We start from the raw sequence: 25,887 nt of genomic DNA, 5'->3' as shown, positions 1-25,887 counted from the left end.
ATCTTTCCGAAACAGAACAATCTTCTTGACCCTAACCAGTCACGTTTCAAGATGGATCCCTCAAGCGAGACCGCTCTCCTCTGTGCCACGGAGGATCTCCACATGGCAAAGCTGACTCTCCTCTGTCCTCCTAGATCTATCCGTTGCCTTCGACACCTTGAACCATCAGATACTTCTCTTCACCCTCTCAGGGCTTGGCGTCCTCAGGCTCTGCACACTCTTGGATTGCATCCTACCTGGCAGGCCGCTCTGACTAGGTGACGTGGAAAGGATCTATGTCTACACCACATGCTCACACTACTGGTGTTCCCCAGGGCTCGGTTCTAGGCCCCCGGCTCCGTCATGTCCTCATGGTCTCTTCTATCATTGATATACGGATGACACTCAACTACCTTTCTCCTTCCCCAATTCTGACACCCAGGTGGTGACACGCATCTCTGCGTGCCTGGCCAACATCACAGCTTGGATGTCGGCCCACCACCTCAAGCTAAACAAGACAGAGCTGCTCTTCCGGAGAAGGCCCACCCGCTCCAAGACCTCTCCATCACAGTTGAGAACTCTTGGCTTGACCATGGACAACTGTCATTCTCTGCAAACATCAAAGCAGTGACTCGCTCCTGCAGGTTCACGCTCTACAACATCCGTAGAGTACAACCCTCCCTCACACAGGAAGCGGCGCAGGTCCTAATCCAGGCACTTTTAATCTCCCGTCTGGCCTACTGCAACTCCCTGTTGGCTGGGTTCTCCGCTTGTGCCATCAAACCCTTGAAATTTACGTTGCAGCCCGCCTGGTGTTCTCCCATTTCACCACACTCCTCCGCACACTCCACTGGCTTCCAGTTGAAGCTCGCATCTACTATAAAACCATGGTGCTTGCCTACAGAGCAGCAAGGGGAACTGCCCCTCCCTACCTTCAGGCTATGCTCAAACCCTACACCCCAACCCGAACACTCCGCTCTGCCACCTCTGGCCCCACCCCTACCGGGGGTCAAGTGCTCGCTCAGCCCAGTCAAAGCTCTTCGCCTGTCCTGGCACCCCAATGGTGGAACAAGCTTCCCTCTGAAGGTAGGAAAACAGAGTCCCTGCCCATCTTCCAAAAACAACTGAAAACCTACATCTTCAAAGAGTATCTTAAATAAAACATTGAAATCTTATTCCCAAACCCCATTAAAAAAAAATAAGAATAAAAAAATTGCACTTGTCTTTTCCTTCTAGCACCGACTTCGCTGAAAACTTCTGTATTGAGGAAAAAAAAAATACTACAACATGTGGTTCTCACCTAGCTGTCTTAAGATGAATGCACACTTTGGATAAAAGCGTCTGCTAAATCACTTGAATGTAATGTAAAATGTATCTAGATGCTAACTGGCTGGCTGCGAGGAAGGGCATGTATTATTATGTGCCAGTCATTGTCAATGCACCTTAACGCACCTTCTCCTGGTGAATACCAAACACAGAGACAGTGTGTTTAAACTCCTTTGAAGTCAATTCTCCTGCCGCCTCTCTGAATGGCGAGTCAATCAAATCAAATCTTATTTGTCACATACACATGGTTAGCAGATGTTAATGCGAGCGTAGCGAAATGCTTGTGCTTCTAGTTCCGACAATGCAGTAATAACCAACGAATAATCTAACCTAACAATTCCACAACTACTACCTTATACACACAAGTGTAAAGGGATAAAGAATATGTACATAAAGATATATGAATGAGTGATGGTACAGAACGGCATAGGCAAGATGTAGTAGATGGTATCGAGTACAGTATATACATATACATATGAGATGGGTAATGTAGGGTATGTAAACATTATATTAAGTAGCATTGTTTAAAGTGGCTAGTGATATTTTTTTTTACATCAATTTCCATTATTAAAGAGGATGGAGTTGAGTCAGTATGTTGGCAGCAGCCACTCAATGTTAGTGGTGGCTGTTTAAAAGTCTGATGGCCTTGATATAGAAGCTGTTTTTCAGTCTCTCGGTCCCTGCTTTGATGCATCTGTACTGACCTCGCCTTCTGGATGATAGCGGGGTGAACAGGCAGGTGCTCGGGTGGTTGTTGTCCTTGATGATCTTTATGGCCTTCCTGTGGCATCGGGTGGTGTAGGTGTCCTGGAGGGCAGGTAGTTTGCCCCCGGTGATGCGTTGTGCAGACCTCACTACCCTCTGGAGAGCCTTACGGTTGTGGGCGGAGCAGTTGCCGTACCAGGCTGTGATACAGCCCGACAGGATGCTCTCGATTGTGCATCTGTAGAAGTTTGTGAGTGCTTTTGGTGACAAGCCGAATTTCTTCAGCCTCCTGAGGTTGAAGAGGTGCTGCTGTGCCTTCTTCACAACGCTGTCTGTGTGGGTGGACCAATTCAGTTTGTCTGTGATGTGTATGCCGAGGAACATAAAACCTATTACCCTCTCCACTACTGTCCCTTCGATGTGGATAGGGGGGTGCTCCCTCTGCTGTTTCCTGAAGTCCACAATCATCTCCTTTGTTTTGTTGACGTTGAGTGTGAGGTTATTTTTCTGGCACCTCCTCCCTGTAGGCCGCCTCGTCGTTGTTGGTAATCAAGCCTACCACTGTGGTGCGTCCACAAACTTGCTGATTGAGTTGGAGGCGTGCATGGCCACGCAGTCATGGGTGAACAGGGAGTACAGGAGAGGGCTCAGAACGCACCCTTGTGGGGCCCCAGTGTTGAGGATCAGCTGGGTGGAGATGTTGTTACCTACCCTCACCACCTGGGGGGCGGCCCATCAGGAAGTCCAGTACCCAGTTGCACAGGGCGGGGTGGAGACCCAGGGTCTCGAGCTTGATGACGAGTTTGGAGGGTATTATGGTGTTAAATGCTGAGCTGTAGTCAATGAACAGCATTCTCACATAGGTATTCCTCTTGTCCAGATGGGTTAGGGCAGTGTGCAGTGTTGTTGCGATTGCGTCGTCTGTGGACCTATTGGGGCGGTAAGCAAATTGGAGTGGGTCTAGGGTGTCAGGTAGGGTGGAGGTGATATGGTCCTTGACTAGTCTCTCAAAGCACTTCATGATGACGGAAGTGAGTGCTACGGGGCGGTAGTCGTTTAGCTCAGTTACCTTAGCTTTCTTGGGAACAGGAACAATGGCGGCCCTCTTGAAGCATGTGGGAACAGCTGACTGGGATAAGGATTGATTGAAAATGTCCGTAAACACACCAGCCAGCTGGTCTGCGCATGCTCTGAGGACCCGGCTGGGGATGCCGTAGTGGGCCGTGTCAGTGGCACTGTATTCTCCTCAAAGCGAGCAAAAACTATTTAGTCTGTCTGGGAGCAAGACATCCTGGTCTGCGACGGGGCTGGTTGTCTTTTTGTAATCCGTGATTGACTGTAGACCCTGCCACATACCTCGTGTCTGAGTCGTTGAATTGCGACTACTTTGTCTCTATACTGACGCTTAGCTTGTTTGATTGCCTTGCGGAGGGAATAGCTACACTGTTTGTATTCGGTCATGTTTCTGGTCACCTTGCCCTGGTTAAAAGCAGTGGTTCGCGCTTTCAGTTTTGCGCGAATGCTGCCATCAATCCATGGTTTCTGGTTTGGGAATGTTTTAATCGTTGCTGTGGGTATAACATCGTCAATGCACTTTCTAATGAACTCGCTCACCGAATCAGCGTATTCGTCAATGTTGTTGTTGGACGCAATGCGGAACATATCCCAATCCACGTGATCGAAGCAGTCTTGAAGCGTGGAATCAGATTGGTCGGAACAGCGTTGAACAGACCTGAGAATGGGAGATTCTTGTTTTAGTCTCTGTCTGTAGGCTGGAAGCAACAAAATGGAGTCGTGGTCAGCTTTTCTGAAAGGAGGGCGGGGGAGGGCCTTATATGCGTCACGGAAGTTATAGTAACAATGATCCAGGGTTTTACCAGCCCTGGTTGTGCAATCGATATGTTGATAGAATTTAGGGAGTCTTGTTTTCAGATTAGCTTTGTTACAATGAATGCAGTCTCAGGATATGTGGTTTCCAGCTTACATAGAGTCAAATAAAGTTCGTTCAGGGCCATCGATGTGTCTGCTTGGGGGGGTATATATACGGCTGTGATTATAATCGAAGAGAATTCCCTTGGTAGATAATGCGGTCGACATTTGATTGGGAGGAATTCTAAGTCAGGTGAACAGAAGACTTGAGTTCCTGTATGTTGTTATGATCACACCACGTCTTGTTAATCATAAGATCTTTAATTCAATTCAATTAAAACTTTATTGTCAGTCAGACGGAATTGCATTATCAGAGCTGCCGGTGGTAATTCCATATATTTAGCATATCTCCAGGCACACACACACACACACACGTTTGTTTTACTATCCTTGTGGGGACGAAACATTTGATACCATTCAAAATCATATTTTCCTTAACCTTAACCCCAAACCCTTATCCCTAAACTTAAAAGAATGATCCTTGTTTTACTATCCTTGTGAGGGGTTCTGGTCCCCACAACGATAGCAAAACCAAAAACACATACACACTATTAAAGATCTGAGGCCCTCGGACGTATTTAATTTGAGCTTCAAAACACGGTATGTCTCCGACCGATGCCGGCAGGCAATCAATTATCATCTACTACAGACCAGGTGCGTTATCACTGTGGTCATACTCTCCATGTCCTCGGGATTCACTCAGGGTTTACAGGCTACACTACTGTATTAGGCTATTTACAATCACTGATTTCCCTGACCATGTGGGCAGGTCATCATTGGAAGAACCTGGTCAGAAAAACTCAGGCCCCTACAGTATTGTAGCAATGTAGAAACGGTAGAAATGATACCTATTATTAAATCGAAGATCTACTGTAGCATCAGATTACCCGACCAGTATAACTCCCAATCCTAATATTACAGCATCCGTATTCTGAAGTCCTTCCGTACTCAGTCCTCAGACCAAACTTGACTGCCAAGACCGAGAGGGACTTTTGTCTGAAAACTGACAACTGACGGAGTTTTGACAATAAAGTGAGATCCGTCTGACAACTGAGGGAAATCCTAATATGGATGCCATACTACATACTCTACAAGCCCAGCAGTGTTTGAGCTCTAGGGGAGGCAGTGGCCACTGGCCTGAAGTCATCACTGAGAGGCTTAGTCTGCAGGGGTCAATGGAGAAATTAGAATGAGAAAGAGATTAGAACAGGCTAGAAGGATTCTCAATGGAGCCGGGCTGACTACAGCTGAAAACTTAAGAAGGTATTACAGCGAAAGTCAGTGGGATCTCGTAATGCTAGTGGGTGTGCCATTTTCAGTCAACCATTAGCTCCTTTAGCCAAAGGAGCGTTATGGGCAAAGTGGCATAGATGTATTTTACACAGACCTTGGTTCAAATACGGTTGAATTTGGCGTGATTGTACTTGCGTGGTGTAATGGGACCAGTAGAATAAAAACAAAAACCATGCCCATCTAGCTAAATAAAAAAAACTTAAGATTTCAAATTGTATTTGAAACCAGGTCTATTTTTGAATGTTCTATGATGTACTGTAGTAAATGCATGCTCACAGACCATATCTGAGAGGAGTAAATAGTTGTTTTGATTTACAATTTGATTAAATATAAATTGAGCGAACGCTGTGAAGTCACGCAGCAGGTAGCCTGGGGGTGACAGGTAGCCTCGTGGTTAGAGTGTGGGACTAGTAACCAAAAGGTTGGAAGATCAAATCCCCGAGCTGACAAAGTAAAAATCTCTCATTCTGCCCCTGAACAAGGCCATCGTTGAAAATAAGAATTTGTTCCTAACTGACTTTCCTAGTTAAAAATAAGAACACACAGACACACAAGAACCTTGTGGACTCAAATGATACCAGGGAAACATACAGCATTATTTTCTCCTTCTCTCTGCTCTTTCCCTCATCTGGGGAAAATAAGACAGGGTTTCTCCAAGTGTAGCTTTCTGTGCGCGTGCCACGGCGGCACACAATCTTCAAAGTCCAAACATTCAGCCTCCCGTGGTTATTTCGCTTCAATCAATTTTTCCCGACATGCGGGAGAGAAGAGGGCACGAGAGAAAAGGAGAAGTCAATTCTTCACGCTGCTGTGTAAAGTAGGGCAGGAGTGTAGTCACGACGGGGTGTGTGTATGAGTGTGTGGAGACGCACCAGGGTGGCACGTGATTAGGTATAGAGGAGGGCGATGTCATCATCCATTGTTGATGGATTGGCGCTTGCACCATGGAAAGCTGGGTCAAGTTTAATGGGTGGCTCTTCCTACCGCTATGATTGCGATAAGTCACGGAAGATACCAAAGCTCTTGCCGGCCGCCAAGGGCAAATTCTATACACACTGATTCTCATACTTGATATTGAATTGCAACCTTTGATTTGTGCATCAAAGTCTATTTATTTTCTCAGCAGAGCTGATTTATTCATTAGCCCCCGTTTCCATCGATAGGGGATGCGTCCCAAATGGGACTCTATTCCCAACACAGAGCACTACTTTTGACAGGCCCTGACAAAAAGTAGTGCACTATGTAGGGAATACGGTGCCATTTGCGATGCCCGAGAAATCTCAAGTGCTGCACACCGAGCTGTCGTGTCCTCCATCGTCAGAAGATAAGCATACGGAGAAAAGAAACACCAAAAAGCCAGATATGGAGAAGATAGGGATCTCTAAGAAGAAAACACTTTAATGTCACACAGTAGTGGTCCTACAGTGCCTTGCGAAAGTATTCGGCCCCCTTGAACTTTGTGACCTTTTGCCACATTTCAGGCTTCAAACATAAAGATATAAAACTGTATTTTTTTGTGAAGAATCAACAACAAGTGGGACACAATCATGAAGTGGAACGACATTTATTGGATATTTCAAACTTTTTTAACAAATCAAAAACTGAAAAATTGGACGTGCAAAATTATTCAGCCCCTTTACTTTCAGTGCAGCAAACTCTCTCCAGAAGTTCAGTGAGGATCTCTGAATTATCCAATGTTGACCTAAATGACTAATGATGATAAATACAATCCACCTGTGTGTAATCAAGTCTCCGTATAAATGCACCTGCACTGTGATAGTCTCAGAGGTCCGTTAAAAGCGCAGAGAGCATCATGAAGAACAAGGAACACACCAGGCAGGTCCGAGATACTGTTGTGAAGAAGTTTAAAGCCGGATTTGGATACAAAAAGATTTCCCAAGCTTTAAACATCCCAAGGAGCACTGTGCAAGCGATAATATTGAAATGGAAGGAGTATCAGACCACTGCAAATCTACCAAGACCTGGCCGTCCCTCTAAATTTTCAGCTCATACAAGGAGAATACTGATCAGAGATGCAGCCAAGAGGCCCATGATCACTCTGGATGAACTGCAGAGATCTACAGCTGAGGTGGGAGACTCTGTCCATAGGACAACAATCAGTCGTATATTGCACAAATCTGGCCTTTATGGAAGAGTGGCAAGAAGAAAGCCATTTCTTAAAGATATCCATAAAAAGTGTTGTTTAAAGTTTGCCACAAGCCACCTGGGAGACACACCAAACATGTGGAAGAAGGTGCTCTGGTCAGATGAAACCAAAATTGAACTTTTTGGCAACAATGCAAAACGTTATGTTTGGCGTAAAAGCAACACAGCTGAACACACCATCTCCACTGTCAAACATGGTGGTGGCAGCATCATGGTTTGGGCCTGCTTTTCTTCAGCAGGGACAGGGAAGATGGTTAAAATTGATGGGAAGAAGGATGGAGCCAAATACGGGACCATTCTGGAAGAAAACCTGATGGGAGTCTGCAAAAGACCTGAGACTGGGACGGAGATTTGTCTTCCAACAAGACAATGATCCAAAACATAAAGCAAAATCTACAATGGAATGGTTCAAAAATAAACATATCCAGGTGTTAGAATGGCCAAGTCAAAGTCCAGACCTGAATCCAATCGAGAATCTGTGGAAAGAACTGAAAACTGCTGTTCACAAATGCTCTCCATCCAACCTCACTGAGCTCGAGCTGTTTTGCTAGGAGGAATGAGGAAAAATTTCAGTCTCTCGATGTGCAAAACTGATAGAGACATACCCCAAGCGACTTACAGCTGTAATCGCAGCAAAAGGTGGCGCTACAAAGTATTAACTCAAGGGGGCCGAATACTTTCGCAAGGCACTGTATATAAAATACATAGAATTGTAACATGGCGACAATTGTTTAAACCCAATTCTAAGACAAGGGTACTGCCGCAGAATGGCATACATGCTCAGTCAGTACTGACTTTAAAATGGCTTAAATTAATATTTTTTGGGTCACTGGCCTACTACACACAATACCCAATAATGTCAAAGTGGAGTTATTTGTACAAATTAATTCAAAATATAAAGCTGTTATGTCTACACACTCTGTGTGTAATAATAGTGTTTAACGTGATTTTTGAATGACTACCCCATGTCTGTACCCCACACATACAACTATCTGTAAGGTACTTCAGTCGAGTAGTGGATTTCAAACACAGATTCAACCACAAAGACCAGGGAGTTTTCCAATGCCTCTCGAATTAGGGCACTTTTTGCTAGCTGTACAACAAGCAGACATTGAATATCCCTTTTTGAGCACGGTGAAGTCATTAATTACACTTTGGATCAATAAACCCAGTCACCACAAAGATACAGGGGTCCTTCCCAACTCAGTTGCCGGAGAAGAAGGAAACCGCTCAGGGATTCCAGCGTGAGGCCAATGGTGACTTTAAAACAGTTACAGAGTATTTAACTCTGGCTGTGATAGGAGAAAACTGAGGTTGGATCAACAACATTGTAGTTACTCAACAATACTGACCTAATTGACAGAGTGAAATGAAGGAAGCCTGTAAAGAATACAAATATTCCAAAACATGCATCCTGTTTGCAACAAGGCACTAAAGTAACATGTGGCAAAGCTATTCACTTTTTGTCCTGAATACAAAGTGTTATGTTTGGGGCAAATCCAATACAACACATTACTGAGTACCACAGCATAGTGGTGGCTGCATCATGTTGTGGATATGCTTGTAATCGTTAAGGACTGGCGAGTTTTCCAGGATAAAAAATAAACAGAATGGAGGCCAAGCACAGGCCAAATCCTAGAAAAAAAACGGGTTCAGTCTGATTTCCACCAGACACTGGGAGATGAATTCACCTTTCAGCAGGACAATAACCTAAAGCTTAAGGCCAAATATACACTGGAGTTGCTTACCAACAAAACAGTGAATGTTCCTGAGTGGCCGAGTTACAGTTTTGACTTAAATCTGCATGAAAATCTATGGCAAGACCTGAAAATGGTTGTATTTTACCATACACTTTGACAATACAGAATATTTTGTGTAGATCGTTGACAAATAATGACAATTAAAATCATTTAAATCCCACCTTGTAACACAACAAAATGTGGAAAATGTCAAAGTGTGAATACTTTCTGAAGGCACTGTATCTTTTCAATAACCAAAAAATGTCATTTTTACAGCTGTTTAATGCTGGTGATTCAGTGGTTGTTTTCTCACATAAACTGAAATGGAGCAAAAAGTTTAGAACCAGGAAATTAGTGATTTCCACAAAGTCAGAACAGCCAACCGAGAAGTCAATAGGCGAATGTCACAGCCAATCACAACACTGGTGGGTAAGTAATACTGTGAAACGCTATCATTCCACCATTAGCGCCAGATATCCACCGTGTACAAAACATTAAGAAAACCTTCCTAACATTGAGTTTAACCCCGCTCCCTTTGCCCTCAGAACAGCCTCAATTTGCCAGGGCATGGACTCGAAAGGTGTCGAAAGCATTCCACAGGGATGCTGGCTAAAGTTGACTCCAATGCTTCCCACAGTTGTGTCAAGTTGGCTGAATGTCTTTTGGGTGGTGGACCATTGTTGATTACACACAGGAAACAATTGAGCATGAAAGACCCAGCAGCGTTGCAGTTCTTGACACATTCAAGCTAGTGCGCCTGGCACATACTACCTGGTTAGTCTATGTCATGGAAACACTCCCGGGTGGCGCAGCGGTCTGAGGCACTGCATCTCTACAGTCCCTTGGTCGAATCCAGGCTGTATCACATCCGGCAGTGATTGGAAGTTCCGTAAGGGTGGTGCACAATTGGCTCAGTGTCGTTCGGGTTTGGCTGGGGCGCGGTTTGACAGGTAATGCATCCTATTGATTCATTTTATGTCTCAAAAGACAACTGAGCAGAACACTTTATAAATGCTTTTTCCCCCTTATATTTTCAACATAGTTTTCCATTAAAAAATCAGTGGGCTGGACTGCTGCCTGTCCTTAGCGTGAGGACACCTGTCTCTGCCAATAAGTCGTTTCTATGGCCTTCAATTGACAGCTGTCCGTTACACTCACCGGCGGCACAGTCCTCCTCGTCTGACCCGTTCTCACAGTCCCGCTCGCCGTCGCATCGCCACGACACTGAGACACACTTGTTGGTAGAGCCGCCGCAGTCAAACTTCTCCGGAGGGCACGTCTGTTTGCCTGGAGGGGAGGGAGGAAGGGAGGGAAGGCAGAGGTGACTTGTTAGGCTGCGTTCCATTCCAACACCCTCCCCCTGCTGCCCTCACTCACTCCACTTTGCAGACCTGAGGCGACTGAGTAGGTGTAAGTAATTTGGCCACCGAGTTACTGCTACATTGCTCATCACCATAATACCAGATTTGTGTATCTGGAGAGTGAACGAGCCCTTGTATCCCCTTGGGCCTATAAAACGCAATGGTGAAGCTATCAACATGATGCTTATATCTATCAAATCCTAGGTCTAGGTTGTAGAGGCTAGGTGGCGATATGGAATTCTATCCAATCCACTCATAACTACAGGAATGTCTAGGGTGTATGTAAGGGGCGAGGGGTCTAAATAGAATTCAGCCCTAGTATCTTCATGGACATACTGTCTATAAACAATACAACATCCCCATGTCACTGACACACATCCAGAAGCACAACCACTCAGCCAACATATTTTGTTTTCTAGCCTCAACCCTAGAGACATGACAAGAACATTTAATACAGCAAATGTACAGTAGGCCGCAGTGTGAACGAGAACACTGGTCCCCCCACAGTCTCCTCCATCTCCCCCTCTTTCCAGCCCAATCTGTTGGTTGGTGTATTTGGCACGGGCGCCGTTTGATCCAGATTACTCAGCGTTTAGTATCAAGCCCTGCTGTCGTTAATTATACATCTCTGCATACAGCCGGCTGGATTTAAGCCGTTTTTCACAGTCGCCCCCGAATCGAATCAACGAAGAAAAAAAATCTGGTGGTAATTTGATTTGGTCTTGTTTTCGAGTGTGTTAGATGTTAATAGTGTCACAACCTTTATTAGCTTGTCATAGTCGAGCGGAGGGCTGGTTTAGCAGGGTCTCGGATTTTCACCTAATGCGCAAAAAAGGCAAAAAAAAGCATTAACGATTAACGAAAATGATTAAGGGTATGATGGTATACATGTACTATACATAATTGAAATGGCATAATGTATTTTAATTTGAAATACAATTATTTATTTCATGGTGGTAAAAAGCAAACAGGAGAAGTATCTACAGTTGAAGTCAGAAGTTTACATACACTTAGGTTGGAGTCATTAAAAAAAAAAATCCAGCACTCCACAAAATTCTTGTTAACAAACTATACATTTGGCAAGTCGTTTAGGACATCTACTTTGTGCATGACAAATGCCTGAATGTACCACGTTCATCTTTTTTGTTGAATCCTAAAGGAAAACCTGGTTAAGTCTGCTTTCCACCAGACACTGGGGGATGAATTCACTTTTCAGCAGGACAATAACCTAAAACACAAGGCCAAATCTACACAGGAGTTTCTCACCAAGAAGACAGTGAATGTTCCTGAGTGGCCGAGTTACAGTTTTATGCTTGAAAATCTATGGCAAGACTTGAAAATGGTTTCTAGCAATGATCAACAACCAATTTGACAAAACTTGAAGAATTTCTTAAATAATAATGGGCAAATATTGTACAATCCAGGTGTGGATGGCTCTTAGTGACTTACCCAGTAAGACTCATAGCTGTAATTGCTGCCAAAGGTGATTCTAATATATTGACTTAGGGGTTTAAATAGTTACGTAAATGATATATTCCTGTATCTACAAACATGTTGTTTTCTCTTTGTCATTATGGGACGTTGCGTGTAGATAGATGATAAAAAAACATATTTAATCCATTTTGAATTCAGGCTGTAACACAACAAAATTAGGAATAACTCAAGGGGTATGAATACTTTCTGAAGGCACTGTACAGCGTTGGAAGGGCTTTAGCAAGCAAGCTAGCATTCTTGTACCTAAACCACAATTCACAGAGAGCTGCTAGCCCAGCGTAATGTAGCAGTAAATCTGCCTGTAACTCATGCTATCTGATCGTTTGCTGCCATTTATTCTGCCCAGCGGACCGGGCCAAGTTACTCTCTTATGCTCCCCATCACCCACCACCAGCCAGACAGGCTGACTCTGTCTGCATTGAGGGGCTGTACTGCAGAGCCAGGAGCACTCGGAGGCAGGCTAAGAAATAGTGTCACCTTGCTTTTACAAGGTTTAACCTCGATGACAGTTCAAATCAGACCTGGATGCAAATAGTATTTGTTTTCCTGACAATACTTTTAAAACTTTAAAAGTATTGATTGGGCCTGCCTGAGTGACCGATGGGCAGGGTTTGCACTTTTGGGACGATTCCATTAGTTTCAGATCCCCAGACGAGCTCAATCCCAATTTTTTTTTAAAGGAAAACGGATAGTATTTTTAACCACGGCTGGTTAAAATCCCCCTTTAAAGTGAGACATGCCGAATAAAACCGCAACACATAATTGGTAACAAGAAAAGTATCTACCCTGCTGAAAAAAAGACCACACGAACCACACAGTTTGTGCTGACACAGCTAGCTCACTAACTTTAGCTATATTTTTTGCTCAATCACAATAGACCTGAATCAAATGACGAAACCAACTGCCAAACGATTGAAAAACTATATTCTGACGTTTTTCAGCGCAGTGGTAGTTTTTATTAGTCTGTATAGTAACGTAACGCTATTGAGCTGTCAGTTTCCCTAGCTAATTCTCTACTTTTCACACTGCCACGGTATAGACCGCTCTACAAGCTTCACTGTCACACTATGCTCATTGTGTGTTAGCAGGATCAGATGGTGACATGTGTCCCTACAGGGTCAGACAGCCAGGGAAAGGGGGATACCTAATCATTTGTACAACAATGCATTCAACTGAAATGCGTCTTCTGCATTTAACCAAACCCCTCTGAATCAGAGAGGTGCGGGGGGCTGCCATATTCGACATCCACGTCTTCCGGGGAACAGAAGACCAGTCTATGGAGCTCAGGTGCATTTTGCATTACATTATTACAATCAGTGAATGGATACAAAATGCCATCTTGAGTTGATGGGTAGGCTACAGTCTGGGGTCTGGGATCTGGGAATTATGGTAATTTAAATGATTGAATCATTGATTCTATTCATTAATATAATGTATAAATGTACACCAAGGTATTTCTTTGTCATGCCTCATCTGAGCAGGATCAGATGGTGACAGGGGTCTCATCAGGGTCAGGAAGCCAGGGAAGACCAGTCTGTGACAGCACAGAGGTAAATTCTTGGAACTGTTTTAAGGCAGTCTGACAAACCTCTAAAGTTGATTTCCAAACTGTATCAAGGGTTGATAGAGGCCACATTATTAAGTCCATATTATGGCAAGAACAGCTCAAATAAGCAATGACAGTCCATCATTACTTTAAGACATGAAGGTCAGTCAATACTAGAGGTCGACCGATTAAAATCAAAACACAAGTATATATTTTTAAACCTGCATATTTAGTTAATATTGCCTGCTAACATGAATTTCTTTTAACTAGGTAAATTGTGTCACTTCTCTTGCAACAGAGTCAGGGTATATGCAGCAGTTTGGGCCGCCTGGCTCGTTGTGAACTGTGTGAAGACTATTTCTTCCTAACAAAGACAGCTAAACTTCGCCAAAAGGGGGATGATTTAACAAAAGCGCATTTGCGAAAAAAGCACAATCGTTGCACGACTGTACCTAACCATAAACACCAATGCCTTTCTTAAAATCAATACACAGAAGTATATATTTTTAAACCTGCATATTTAGCTAAAAAGAATCCAGGTTAGCAGGCAATATTAACCAGGTGAAATTGTGTCACTTCTCTTGCGTTCATTGCACGCAGAGTCAGGCAGAACAGTTTGGGCGGCCTGGTTCGTTGCGAACTAATTTGCCAGAATTTTGCGTAATTATGACATAACATTGAAGGTTGTACAATGTAACCGCAATAATTAGACTTAGGGATGCAACCCGTTAGATAAAATACGGAACGGTTCCATATTTCACTGAAATAATAAACGTTTTGTTTTTGAAATGATAGTTTCCGGATTCGACCATATTAATGACCAAAGGCTCGTATTTCTGTGTGTTATTATGTTATAATTAAGTCTATGATTTGATATTTGATAGAGCAATTTGACTGAGCAGTAGTGGTAGGCAGCAGCAGGCTCGTAAGAGTTAATTCAAAAAGCACTTTCGTGCATTTTGCCAGCAGCTCTTTGCTGTGCTTCAAGCATTGAGCTGTTTATGACTTCAAGCCTATCAACTCCTGAGATTAGGCTGGTGTAACCGATGTGAAATGGCTAGCTAGTTAGCGGGGTGCGCGCTAATAGCGTTTCAAACGTCACTCACTCTGAGACTTAGAGTAGTTGTTTTTCTTTTGTGGAGCGATGAGTAACGATGCTTCGAGGGTGGCTGTTGTCGATGTGTTCCTGGTTCGAGCCCAGGTAGGGGCGAGGAGAGGGACAAAAGCTATACTGTTACACTGGCAATACTAAAGTGCCTATAGGAACATCCAATAGTCAAAGGTATATGAAATAAAAATGGTATAGAGAGAAATAGTCCTATAAATACTATATTAACTACAACCTATAACCTCTTACCTTGGAATATTGAAGTCTCATGTTAAAAGGAACCACCAGCTTTCATATGTTCTGAGCAAGGTACTTAAACGTTAGCTTTTTGACATGGTGTCACGTTCTGACCTTAGTTCCTTTGTTTTGTCTTTGTTTTTGTGTGGTCAGGGCGTGAGTTGGGGTGGGCAGTCTGTTTGTTTTTCTATGTTGGTTTTTGTGTTCGGCCTAGTATGGTTCTCAATCAGAGGCAGGTGTCGTTAGTTGTCTCTGATTGAGAATCATACTTAGGTAGCCTTTTTCCACCTGGGTTTTGTGGGTGTTTATTTTCAGTCTTTGTGTGTCTGTCACTTTGTTGTTTTGTATTTTTTGAAGTGTTCAGTTGTTTATTAAAAAAGATGAACACTAACCATGCTGCGCTTTGGTCCTCCTCTCTTTCTCCCGAAGACGATCGTTACACATATTGCACTTTCTTCTCCAACACTTTGTTTTTGCATTATTTAAACCAAATTGAACATGTTTCATGATTTACTTGAGGCTAAATGGATTTTTATTGATGTACTATATTAAGTTAAAATAAGTGTTCATTCGTGTAATTGTCATTATTTCAAATAAATAAATAAAAAATATATATATTTTTTTTAATTGGCCGATTAAATCGGTATCAGCTTTTTTAGTCCTCCAATAATCGGTATCGGCGTTGAAAAATCATAAATCGGTCGACCTCTAGTCAATACGGAACATTTCAAGAACTTTGAAAGTTTCTTCTAGTGCAGTCGCAAAAACCATCAAGCTCTGTGATGAAACTGGCTCTCATGAGGACCGCCACAGGAATGGAAGACCCAGAGTTACCTCTGCTGCAGACGATAAGTTCATTAGAGTTACCAGCGTCAGAAATTGTAGCCCAAATAAATGCTTCAGAGTTCAAGTAACAGACACATCTCAACATCAACTGTTCAGAGGAGACTGTGTAAATCAGGCCTAAATGGTTGATTTGCTGCAAAGAAACCACTACTAAAGGACACCAATAATAAGAAGAGACTTGCTTGGGCCAAGAAACACGAGCAATGGACATTAGACCGGTGGAAATGTGTCCTTTGGTCTGGAGTACAAATTGTAGATTTTTGTTTCCAGCCGACGTGACTTTGTCAGACCGGTGTGGGTGAGCGAATAATCTCTGCATGTGTATTTCCCACCATAAAGCATGGAGGAGGAGGTGTTATGGTGTGGGGGTGCTTTGCTGGTGACACTATCTGTATTATTTAGAATTCAAGGCACACTTAACCAGCATGGCTACCAGAGCATTCTGCAGGGATAAGCCATCCCATCTGGTTTTGGCTTACTGGGACTATCATTTGTTTTTCAACAGGTCAATGACCCAACACACCTCAAGGCTGTGTAAAGGCTATTTTACCAAGAAGGAGAGTGATGGAGTGCTGCATCAGATGACCTGGCCTCCAGGTAGATGGTGAGGTTGGCCGACCAGCTGGTGATGCTGGTGACCAACTCATGCTGGTATGCTGGTGACCAATTTATGCTGGTGCTGCTGATCACCAGTAAAAACACAGCACTAGTCACCAGCATTCTTTTCAGTGGGGTACATATAATATTAATAGATTAATGACTGTGAATTAAACAGTTTGTTCCAGTTAGAAGAAACTGACCAATCACATCAGTGATTTATCCATCTACAACATAAAACAGTGAAAGGAGATACCTATGGGTCAAAATGGACTGCTTAAAAGTACACACCATACTTTACCGACAAATGTGGACATATAAACCAAAACGAAAGCCACACTTCCCTCACGTCATAGAAACTTCAGTGAACTTCAAATTAAGTTCAATGAGGCAACTCCTTTACGACAGATTAGGAATTCCTTACAGCTCCCATGTCATAACGTTGAGTCCTCGTTTGTCACTCCAGCGGTAAACAACTGAGACACAAATGTCACTCTGCCTCTGAGTAATTGTTGTTTACGAGGCCTATATGGCCCCCTTCTCCAACAAAACACATTAGCCACAACTTTAGCGGCAGCTTGTGGAAGTCACCGGGGTTTAGCGTAATCTAATCAATCACTACCTTGTTGTTTAAGTGTCGTGAGCCACTTTGGCACGCAGTTGGTATTTGATTCAGTTGTGTGCGTCGAAGGGGGATTAAGTGTGTAGTTCATCAAAGGGCGATCGGTTAGAGGATAGAACAGCTCTATCCACTCTTTCTTTCTCTCTCTGTCACTCTCACTCTCTCATTCACCCTCTCTCTCTCTTGCTTGCCACCGTATCTTTGCTTTTCTGATTCAACACAAGGCCTTCATCCAGGTCTCCGCCCATTCACCCCTCCTTCTCTCCTCCCTTCATTATTCTCCGCTCTGCCGCTCAGTATGGAGGGCTTTGATTTTGCTTGAGGATAAGAATTGAAAAGGTCATTTGGCAGTGCGTGTCTGTATCACAACCTCCATTTTTCTCTTTCTCTCTCCCCATGTGTCACCCACTCCTTCCTCATCTCTCCTTCCCTTCGTCTTTCTCTTCCTGCTATTGAGCGGTTCTCATTTTGGAATTGGTAAATCTCTGTGTCATGCTGCACTCTTAGGACCTCATTCACTTCTCTATTGCTCTTGTTCTGTATCACCGTTTCTCCACTAAAATCCACTCATCTCATTTGCCCTTTGTCTTGCTCGCTCTGTTATCGCCTCCTCTCCTCTCTTCTCTCACTTTCTCTGTCTCCCTCTTTATTGTATTAGTAAATATATCAGTGGCATACTGTGCTCTCTGAGTACTTAGGCTACCTTGTTTTGCAGCTATAACACCCAGGGCCCAGGTCAGCGTTTCTCTAGGGGGCAGTTGGCGGATACGTCAGGCCCCACCACTCAACCTGCCTCCCTTGGGCACCAGCTGCTTCCCTCACCACCGAGCGACCTTCACACGTTCAGGCCAGAGTCACACCAACACACACTGCCTCTAAGTGAATGTGACTTGGTGATGGGCCCTGTTAGGGTTTGCAAAATGGCGGCATTTCCTTTCTGATGGCTGGTTTGAACAGATTTAGATTTCAAAGGAAAAGCATCGATCAAAGCTTCCGGTGCATTGCTTTTCACAGATCCAATCAGTGATTACTTGAAGGAAGGAAGGAAGGAAGGAAGGAAGGAAGGAAGGAAGGAAGGAAGGAAGGAAGGAAGGAAGGAAGGAAGGAAGGAATCAATCAAACAGGAACATGGTCTGTGATTTAGAGAGAGATGACTGAGCACCATCATCCACAATGTCTACACAGCATTGATCATCTGGCACAGTGGTTAGAATTTATAAGTCTGATTTCTGCTCAGCTGCTTTAACTGAAAGCTTAGAACATTGCTTACTGAAATTGGCATCTGATCTAAGCGCACTGTGAGGTTTTTTTTCTCCATTTTCGTATAATCTTCCAGCACCGTAGTTACTTTGTTGGCTGTGCGGTAGATTTGTCAGAAATCTGATTTAAACACCATCTGTAGATTCATTGTGACAGATGCCTACACCAAAAGAGTGCCAAATCTCACTGAATAAATCCTCTTTTGGCTTTTTCTTCAAAATAGCTAGAATTCAACAGCACCTACAGTTGAAGTCAGAAGTTTACATACACCTTAGCCAAATACATTTAAACCCCAGTTTTTCACAATTCCTGACATTTTATCAGAGTAAAAATTCCCTGTCTTCGGTCAGTTAGGATCGCCACTTTATTTTAAGAATGTGAAATGTCTATAAGAATAATAGTAGAGAGAATGATTTATTTCAGCTTTGATTTCTTTCATCACATTCCCAGTGGGTCAGAAGTTTACATACATTCAATTAGTATTTGGTAGCATTGCCTTTAAATTGTTTAACTTTGATCAAATGTTTTTGGTAGCCTTCCACAAGCTTCCCACAATAAATTGGGTAAATTTGTCACATTCCTCCTGACAGAGCTGATGTAATTGAGTCAGGTTTGTAGGTCTCCTTGCTTGCACACGCTTTTTCAGTTTGGCCCACAAATTTTATTTGGGATTGATGTCAGGGCTTTGTGATGACCACTCCAATACCTTGACTTTGTTGTCGTGAAGCTATTTTGCCACAACTTTGGAAGTATGCTTGGGGTAATTGTCCATTTGAAAGACCCGTTTACGACCAAGCTTTAACTTTCTGACCGATGTCTTGAGATGTTGCCTCAATATATCCACATCATTTTCCTACATCATGATGCAATCTATTTTGTGAAGTGCACCAGTCCCTCCTGCAGCAAAGCACCCCCACAACATGATGCTACCACCCCCGTGCTTCATGGTTGGGATGGTGTTCTTCGGCTTGCAAGCCTCCCCCTTTTCCCTCCAAACATAACGATGGTCATTATGGCCAAACAGTTCTATTTTTGTTTCATCAGACCAGAGAACATTTCCCCAAAAAGTACGATCTTTGTCACCATGTGCAGTTGCAAATCGTAGTCTGGCTTTTTTTATGGCGGTTTTGGAGCAGTGGCTTCTTCCTTGCTGAGTGGCCTTTCAGGTTATGTCGATATAGGACTTGTTTTACTGTGGATAGAGATACTTTTGAACCTGCTTCCTACAGCATCCTTTGCTGTTCTGGGATTGATTCGCACTTCTCGCACCAAAGTATGTTAATCTCTAGGAGATAGAACGTGTCTCCTTCCTGAGTGGTATGACAGCTGCGTGGTCCCATGGTGTTTATACTTGCGTACTATTGTTTGTACAGATGAACGTGGTACCTTCAGGCGTTTGGAAATTGCTCCCAAGGATGAACCAAACTTGTGGAGGTCTACAATGTTTTTTCTGAGGTCTTCGCTGATTTCTTTTGATTTTCCCATGATGTCAAGCAAAGATGCACTGATATTGAAGGTTGGCCTTAAAATACATCCACAGGTACACCTCCAATTGACTGAAATTATGTCAATTAGCCTATCAGAAGCCTCTAAAGCCATGACCAAATTTTCTGGAATTTTCCAAGCTGTTTAAAGGCATAGTCAACTTATTGTATGTACACTTCTGACCCACTGGAATTGTGATACAGTGAATTATAATTTCAATAATCTGTCTGTAAACAATTGTTGGAAAAATGACTTGTGTCGTGTACAAAGTAGATGTCCCAACCGACTTGCCAAAACTATAGTTTGTTAACAAGACATTTGTGGGGTGTTTGAAAAATTCGTTTTAATGACCTAAGTGTATGTAAACTTCTGACTTCAACTGTATGTCACTCCCTTTGTTTTTTTCCCCAGTCGTCATTGTTTCTGTTTCATGTCTGTGCGTTGTTTGTGTTTCTTGTTTTGTATTATGTTGCATCTATTTATTAAAACACTCACTCCCTGAACTTGCTTCCCGACCCTCAGCGCACATCGTTAAAGCAGCGGTGTATTTGATCTACGCATGCGCCAGCACCCACAGCACAAGCCTCCCTCTTATCTGCGAGTGAAGTGAGTTCAGAAAAACTGAAAGCATGCATCTGAGAAAGAGTTTTGAAATACAAACTTTACATATCTGAACTCAGAGCCAAATAGGCTTCCCAAAAATAACATGGTCGCTATGGTAGAATGTTTCTTTTGATTGCCGAATTTTGTGCATTGATCAAAATCCCATCAGATAGACTGATTTCAGATGTCATGTAAACAACATTATTAGGAAAATCGTGTAAATGTTGAAATCAAACTATTAGATTAATCTGATTATTCACAATAATAATATTATTGTGTGTATACTTATTGCCAGACGTGTTCCTAGGCATCGGCTCATAACACCAGCCACACTACACAAAAAAGGCTAAACATTTTTGGACACAGACAGAACTTTGTTGGAGACTACAACAGCACGTAGTGATACTTAATTGGTAGACCCTAGACCCTGTCACACTGAATGAGCCAAGACCTAACAATTTGCCCATGATGTGGAAATTTTGTCTGGGACGTCAACATCGTTGCATAAGAAGTATAAAATCGTACAGTCCCTTAGCATAGCTAGCGTTAGCATACTACTGTAGCCTATCCAGCTCACATTGTTGTATATCACAATATGAGTATCACCTGGGTTCAATGCAGGCCATAATGCGGTATGTGGCATGACTCAGTACACATGAAGGCTCAGTACACAGGAAGGGAAGGCACGTGTTAATATAATGGCAAACGCTAATGCTGATACATGTATCTACAGTACACAGAGTGTGAACCTTGAAAAAACGTTAACTACAGTAAAGTGCATTCAAAGAAAGAAATCTTCACACACACATACTGCCAAATGCGCACACACCCTCCCACCCGACTGAAATGCACATATTTACGTAACTAAAATCCTCTCTGTTATTAAGTCAATAAAGTGTGGCAAAGCCTTATTACTCATTCCCCCTAACAGTGGAAAATCTCAATGGAGTTGAAACTCAATATCTACAAAGAGACTGGATGAGGCTGTTTTCATTAAACTCCCTCCTCAGAGAACGATCCATAATCCTCTGTGGTTATGTAATTTAAATGGGCCAAAATTAGGAAATAATGCAAGAGGTTTAAGAAATCCGATGTCGATCGATAGAGAAGATTCGTATCGTGTGAAGGATGTGTCTTCAGGTATTGCAGGTTTATTCAGGAAGCTAATACTTAATACTGACTGTGCAGTAGTACTCTTTTCTACAATGAAGCTAGCTGTGCATTAGCTGTCACTCTAAAATGGCTGGTGTGTGTCATATCAAGCAACGGCTTCACAGTAGGTATGGTGTTCTTTGGATGCAACTCAGCATTCTTTGTTCTCCAAACACGACGAGTTGAGTTTTTGCCAAAATATAACTTATATTTTGGTTTCATCTGACCATATGACATTCTCCCAATCTTCTTCTGGATCATCCAAATGCTCTCTAGCAAACTTCAGACGGGCCTGGACATGTACTGGCTTAAGCAGGGGGACACGTCTGGCACTGCAGGATTTGAGTCCCTGGCGGCGTAGTGTGTTACTGATGGTAGGCTTTGTTACTTTGGTCCCAGCTCTCTGCAGGTCATTCACTAGGTCCCCCCGTGTGGTTCTGGGATTTTTGCTCACCGTTCTTGTAATCATTTAGACCCCACGGGGTGAGATCTTGCATGGAGCCCCAGATCGAGGGAGATTATCAGTGGTCTTGTATGTCTTCCATTTCCTAATAATTGCTCCCACTGGTGCAGGTCTACAATTTTGTTTCTGGTGTCCTTTGACAGCCCTTTGGTCTTGGTCATAGTGGAGTTTGAAGTGTGACTGTTTGAGGTTGTGGACAGGTGTCTTTTATACTGATAACAAGTTCAAACAGGTGCCATTAATACAGGTAATGAGTGGAGGACAGAGGAGCCTCTTAAAGAAGGTCTGTGAGAGCCAGAAATCTTGCTTGTTTGTAGGTGACCAAATACTTATTTTCCACCATAATTTGCAAATAAATTAACTAAAATGGTCAGAGTGAGCTGTTCTCTCAAGTAGCTAGTAAGCTAGCCATCGTTAGCCAGTTAGCTTGGGTGCTTGACTGCTGTTAGGCAGACCGCTCGGATCAAATTACGAACACACCCGTAGTATAAACCAGCCTTTAGTCTTGAAATCTTTGATTGTTTAGTACATAGTCTCACGTGAATCCTCAGAGATGGGTGTGGTCTAAAGCTTAAGAGGGTGTGAACGATGCTGAATGGGTGTAGACAAAGAAGAGCTCTCCAGTAGGTACCAAAACATTCAAGGGCCATTTTCCCAAAAATTTGGTTACAAGTTTATACATTTTCAAAGCAGAATTACTTTCCCATTGTTCCTTAACTGTAGTGTATGATAATTTTCTAGCTCTACTTTTAGAGTTCTGTAGTTTCGACCCAATAATTTGTCTGAAAAACAAAGAACTTTGCATCCTGCAGGCCCGGGCATGGATCAAAGCTGGTGAGATATTCAATAACGCCATCTTCAGAGACGATTCAACCATGGCCCTTGAGCAATTTGCTCAAAATTGCTACAGAAAAAAACAAGATCCAGAAGATTAATGAAAGCATAAAGATATCGATGAAGAAATGCTGTTTTGAGTTAGAAATGTAACAGTTTGGAGTACTTATGCAGACCTGGCCACACCCACATCCGTTCCACGCATCGAAAGGGGTTGGAGGCAAAGGAAAAACAAATAAGTGCTACCAAATATAACCCTATGCATTTCATAAATATTAAAATAAAGTGTGTACATAAAACGTATTAAACACGTCTGTAAAACCACAATGAGGACATTGACCTACCAAGCAAGTTTTCATAAATCATTGGTAACAGAGTAAGAAAAACATCAGAGTAATCTGAAACAGGGGCATAATTCATGTTCAAATTTACATAACATAACATACATAGGCATTTCATCATTAATATCTTTAGGAAATACTGTCTGGAGGGTGAAAATCCCAAAACATTCTGTTTTACTCAGAGCATTATTGTCACGTTCTGACCTTTATTTCCTTTGTTTTGTATTTATTTAGTATGGTCAGGGTGTGAGTTGGGTGGGCAGTCTATGTTTTGTTTTTCTAGGTTTTGGGTATTTCTATGTTGGATGTCTTGTTTGTCTATTTCTATGTCTGGCCTGATATGGTTCTCAATCAGAGGCAGGTGTTAGTCATTGTCTCTGATTGGGAACCATATTTAGGTAGCCTGGGGTTCACTATGTGTTGGTGGGTGACTGTTCCTGTCTCTGTGTTTGCACCAGATAGGACTGTTTTAGGTTTTCACACGTTTGTTGTTTTGTTAGTTTATTCATGTACAGTTTCTTTATTAAAGTACAATGAATAACCACCACGCTGCCTTTTGGTCCGACCTCTACTTCACCCCAAGAGAACCGTTACAATTATTTATATCACCTTTTCTGTCTGTTATCTTAACTTTTTCTATGCCACAAAATCTAAAAGGTTGAAATGTCATGTTTTAGGTCATTAAAATGTACTGCGACTGGATAATCCCTGTCGTTTCTCCTAGGGGCGCCAGGGTAGCCTAGTGGTTAGAGCGTTGGACTAGTAACCGAAAGGTTGCAAGTTCGAATCCCCAAGCTGACAAGGTACAAATCTGTCGTTCTGCTCCTGAACAGGCAGTTAACCCACTGTTCCTAGGCTCTCATTGAAAATAAGAATTTGTTCTTAATAGTAAAATAAAGGTAAAAAATATAATTGAACTTTTATGTTCACTGATTCTCTGTTTGAGAGAACGAGAGGTTTTACCTACATAGCACAGCCCACATGGACATTTAATAATGTAGATAACATGGGTGGTGGAGCACGTGATAACGTCATTTATTTTGTATTCTTGTATGTTGGTGGAAGAAATAATCACACTTCATCATATTGTTGCACTGTTGCCAACCTCTGCCTTTATAGCTACCATTTGGAAGATGGAGCCTGGCTGATTTTCTTTTGTGGCTGGCAGTTGGCATGCACCAAAATCGCGTAAATTGCGACCTCTCCTATATACAATAAGTGGTGGATTCTTAAATTCAGCAAGCAAAGCTGGGTCCGATGATAAAACATGCCAATGTTTCTTGACCGCAGTTTCGCGAGTTCAAAGTATATGTAGCTGTGAACATTCCAGAGTGTTCTTTAGCTTTCGCGGGTCTTTTTTGTAGCAGTTCATCTCGTGTTTTCCCCAATGCCAAATTTAGAGCTTCCTCCACATTGTGGAGAAAAGCCTCTTCTTAGAAACCGATTGTGCATCTCCGCTGCTTTTCCTAGATAGTCCTGAAAATGATTTGTTGCAAGTTGGAGGGGGGGGGGGGGGGGGTTCGCACTAGAGGTCGACCGATTATGATTTTTCTACACCGATACTGATTATTGGAGGACCAAAAAAGCCCATACCGATTAATCGGCTGATTTAATAAAAATCTAAATAAATAAAATATATTTGTAATAATGACAATTACAACAATACTGAATTAACACTTATTTTAACTTAATATAATACATCAATAAAATCAATTTAGCCTCAAGTAGATAATGAAACATGCTCAATTTGGTTTAAATAATGCAAAAACAAAGTGTTGGAGAAGAACGTAAAAGTGCAATATGTGCTATCTAAGAAAGCTAACGTTTCAGTTCCTTGCTCACAACATGAGAATATATGAAAGCTGGTGGTTCCTTTTAACATGAGTCTTCAATATTCCCATGTAAGAAGTTTTAGGTTGTAGTTATTATAGGACTATTTCCCTCTATACAATTTGTATTTCATTAACCTTTGACTATTGGATGTTCTTATAGGCACTTTAGTATTGCCAGTGTAACAGTATAGCTTCTGTCCCTCTCCTCGCTCCTCCCTGGGCTCGAACCAGCAACACAATGACAACAGCCACCACATCGAAGCAGCGTTACCCATGCAGAACAAGGGAAACAACCACCCCAAGGCTCAGAGCGAGTGAAGTTTGAAACGCTATCAGCGTGAGCTAACTAGCCAGCCATTTCACTTCGGTCACACCAGCCTCATTTCGGGAGTTGATAGGTTTGAAGTCATAAACAGCACAATGCTTGACGCACAACGAAGAGCTGCTGGCAAAATGCACCAAAGTGCTGTTTGAATGAATGCTTACGCGCCTGCTTCTGCCTACCACTGCTCAGTCAGATACTTAAGATACTTGTATGCTTGTATGCTCAGTCAGATCATATGCAACATAGGACACGCTAGATAATATCTAGTAATATCATCAACCATGTGTAGTTAACTAGTGATTATGATTGTTTGTTTTTTATAAGATAAGTGTAATGCTAGCTAGCAACTTACCTTGGTTTACTGCATTTGCGTAACAGGCAGTCAGTCTCCTTGTGGAGTGCAACGAGAGAAGCAGGACGTTTTTGCGTTGGACTAGTTAACTGTAAGGTTGCAAGGTTGGATCCCCCGAGCTGACAAGGTGAAAATCTGTCTTTCTGCCCCTGAACGAGGCAGTTAACCCACTGTTCCTAGGCCGTTAAATAAGAATGTGTTCTTAAACTGACTTGCCTAGTTAAATAAAGGTGTAAAAAAAAGAAAATGGCAAATTGGAGCCCAAAAATACCGATTTCCGATTGTTATGAAA

General features: G+C 42.6%; 1 protein-coding gene across 1 annotated transcript in view; it reads right to left on the bottom strand.

Moving 5' to 3' along the window:
* The window catches only part of LOC109875388 (low-density lipoprotein receptor-related protein 8), a 166,269-nt gene that overhangs the window by 58,907 nt on the left and 81,475 nt on the right, over positions 1–25,887 (bottom strand). The window contains exon 4 of the mRNA XM_031810710.1: positions 10,296–10,424. Coding sequence (XP_031666570.1) covers positions 10,296–10,424 — 129 coding nt within the window. The remainder of the gene's footprint in view (positions 1–10,295; positions 10,425–25,887) is intronic.

The sequence above is a fragment of the Oncorhynchus kisutch genome, linkage group LG30, assembly GCF_002021735.2.
Source record: "Oncorhynchus kisutch isolate 150728-3 linkage group LG30, Okis_V2, whole genome shotgun sequence".
Taxonomy (NCBI): domain Eukaryota; kingdom Metazoa; phylum Chordata; class Actinopteri; order Salmoniformes; family Salmonidae; genus Oncorhynchus; species Oncorhynchus kisutch.
Note: the sequence above shows the minus strand (reverse complement) of the source record. Positions and strands in the feature narration are given on the sequence as shown.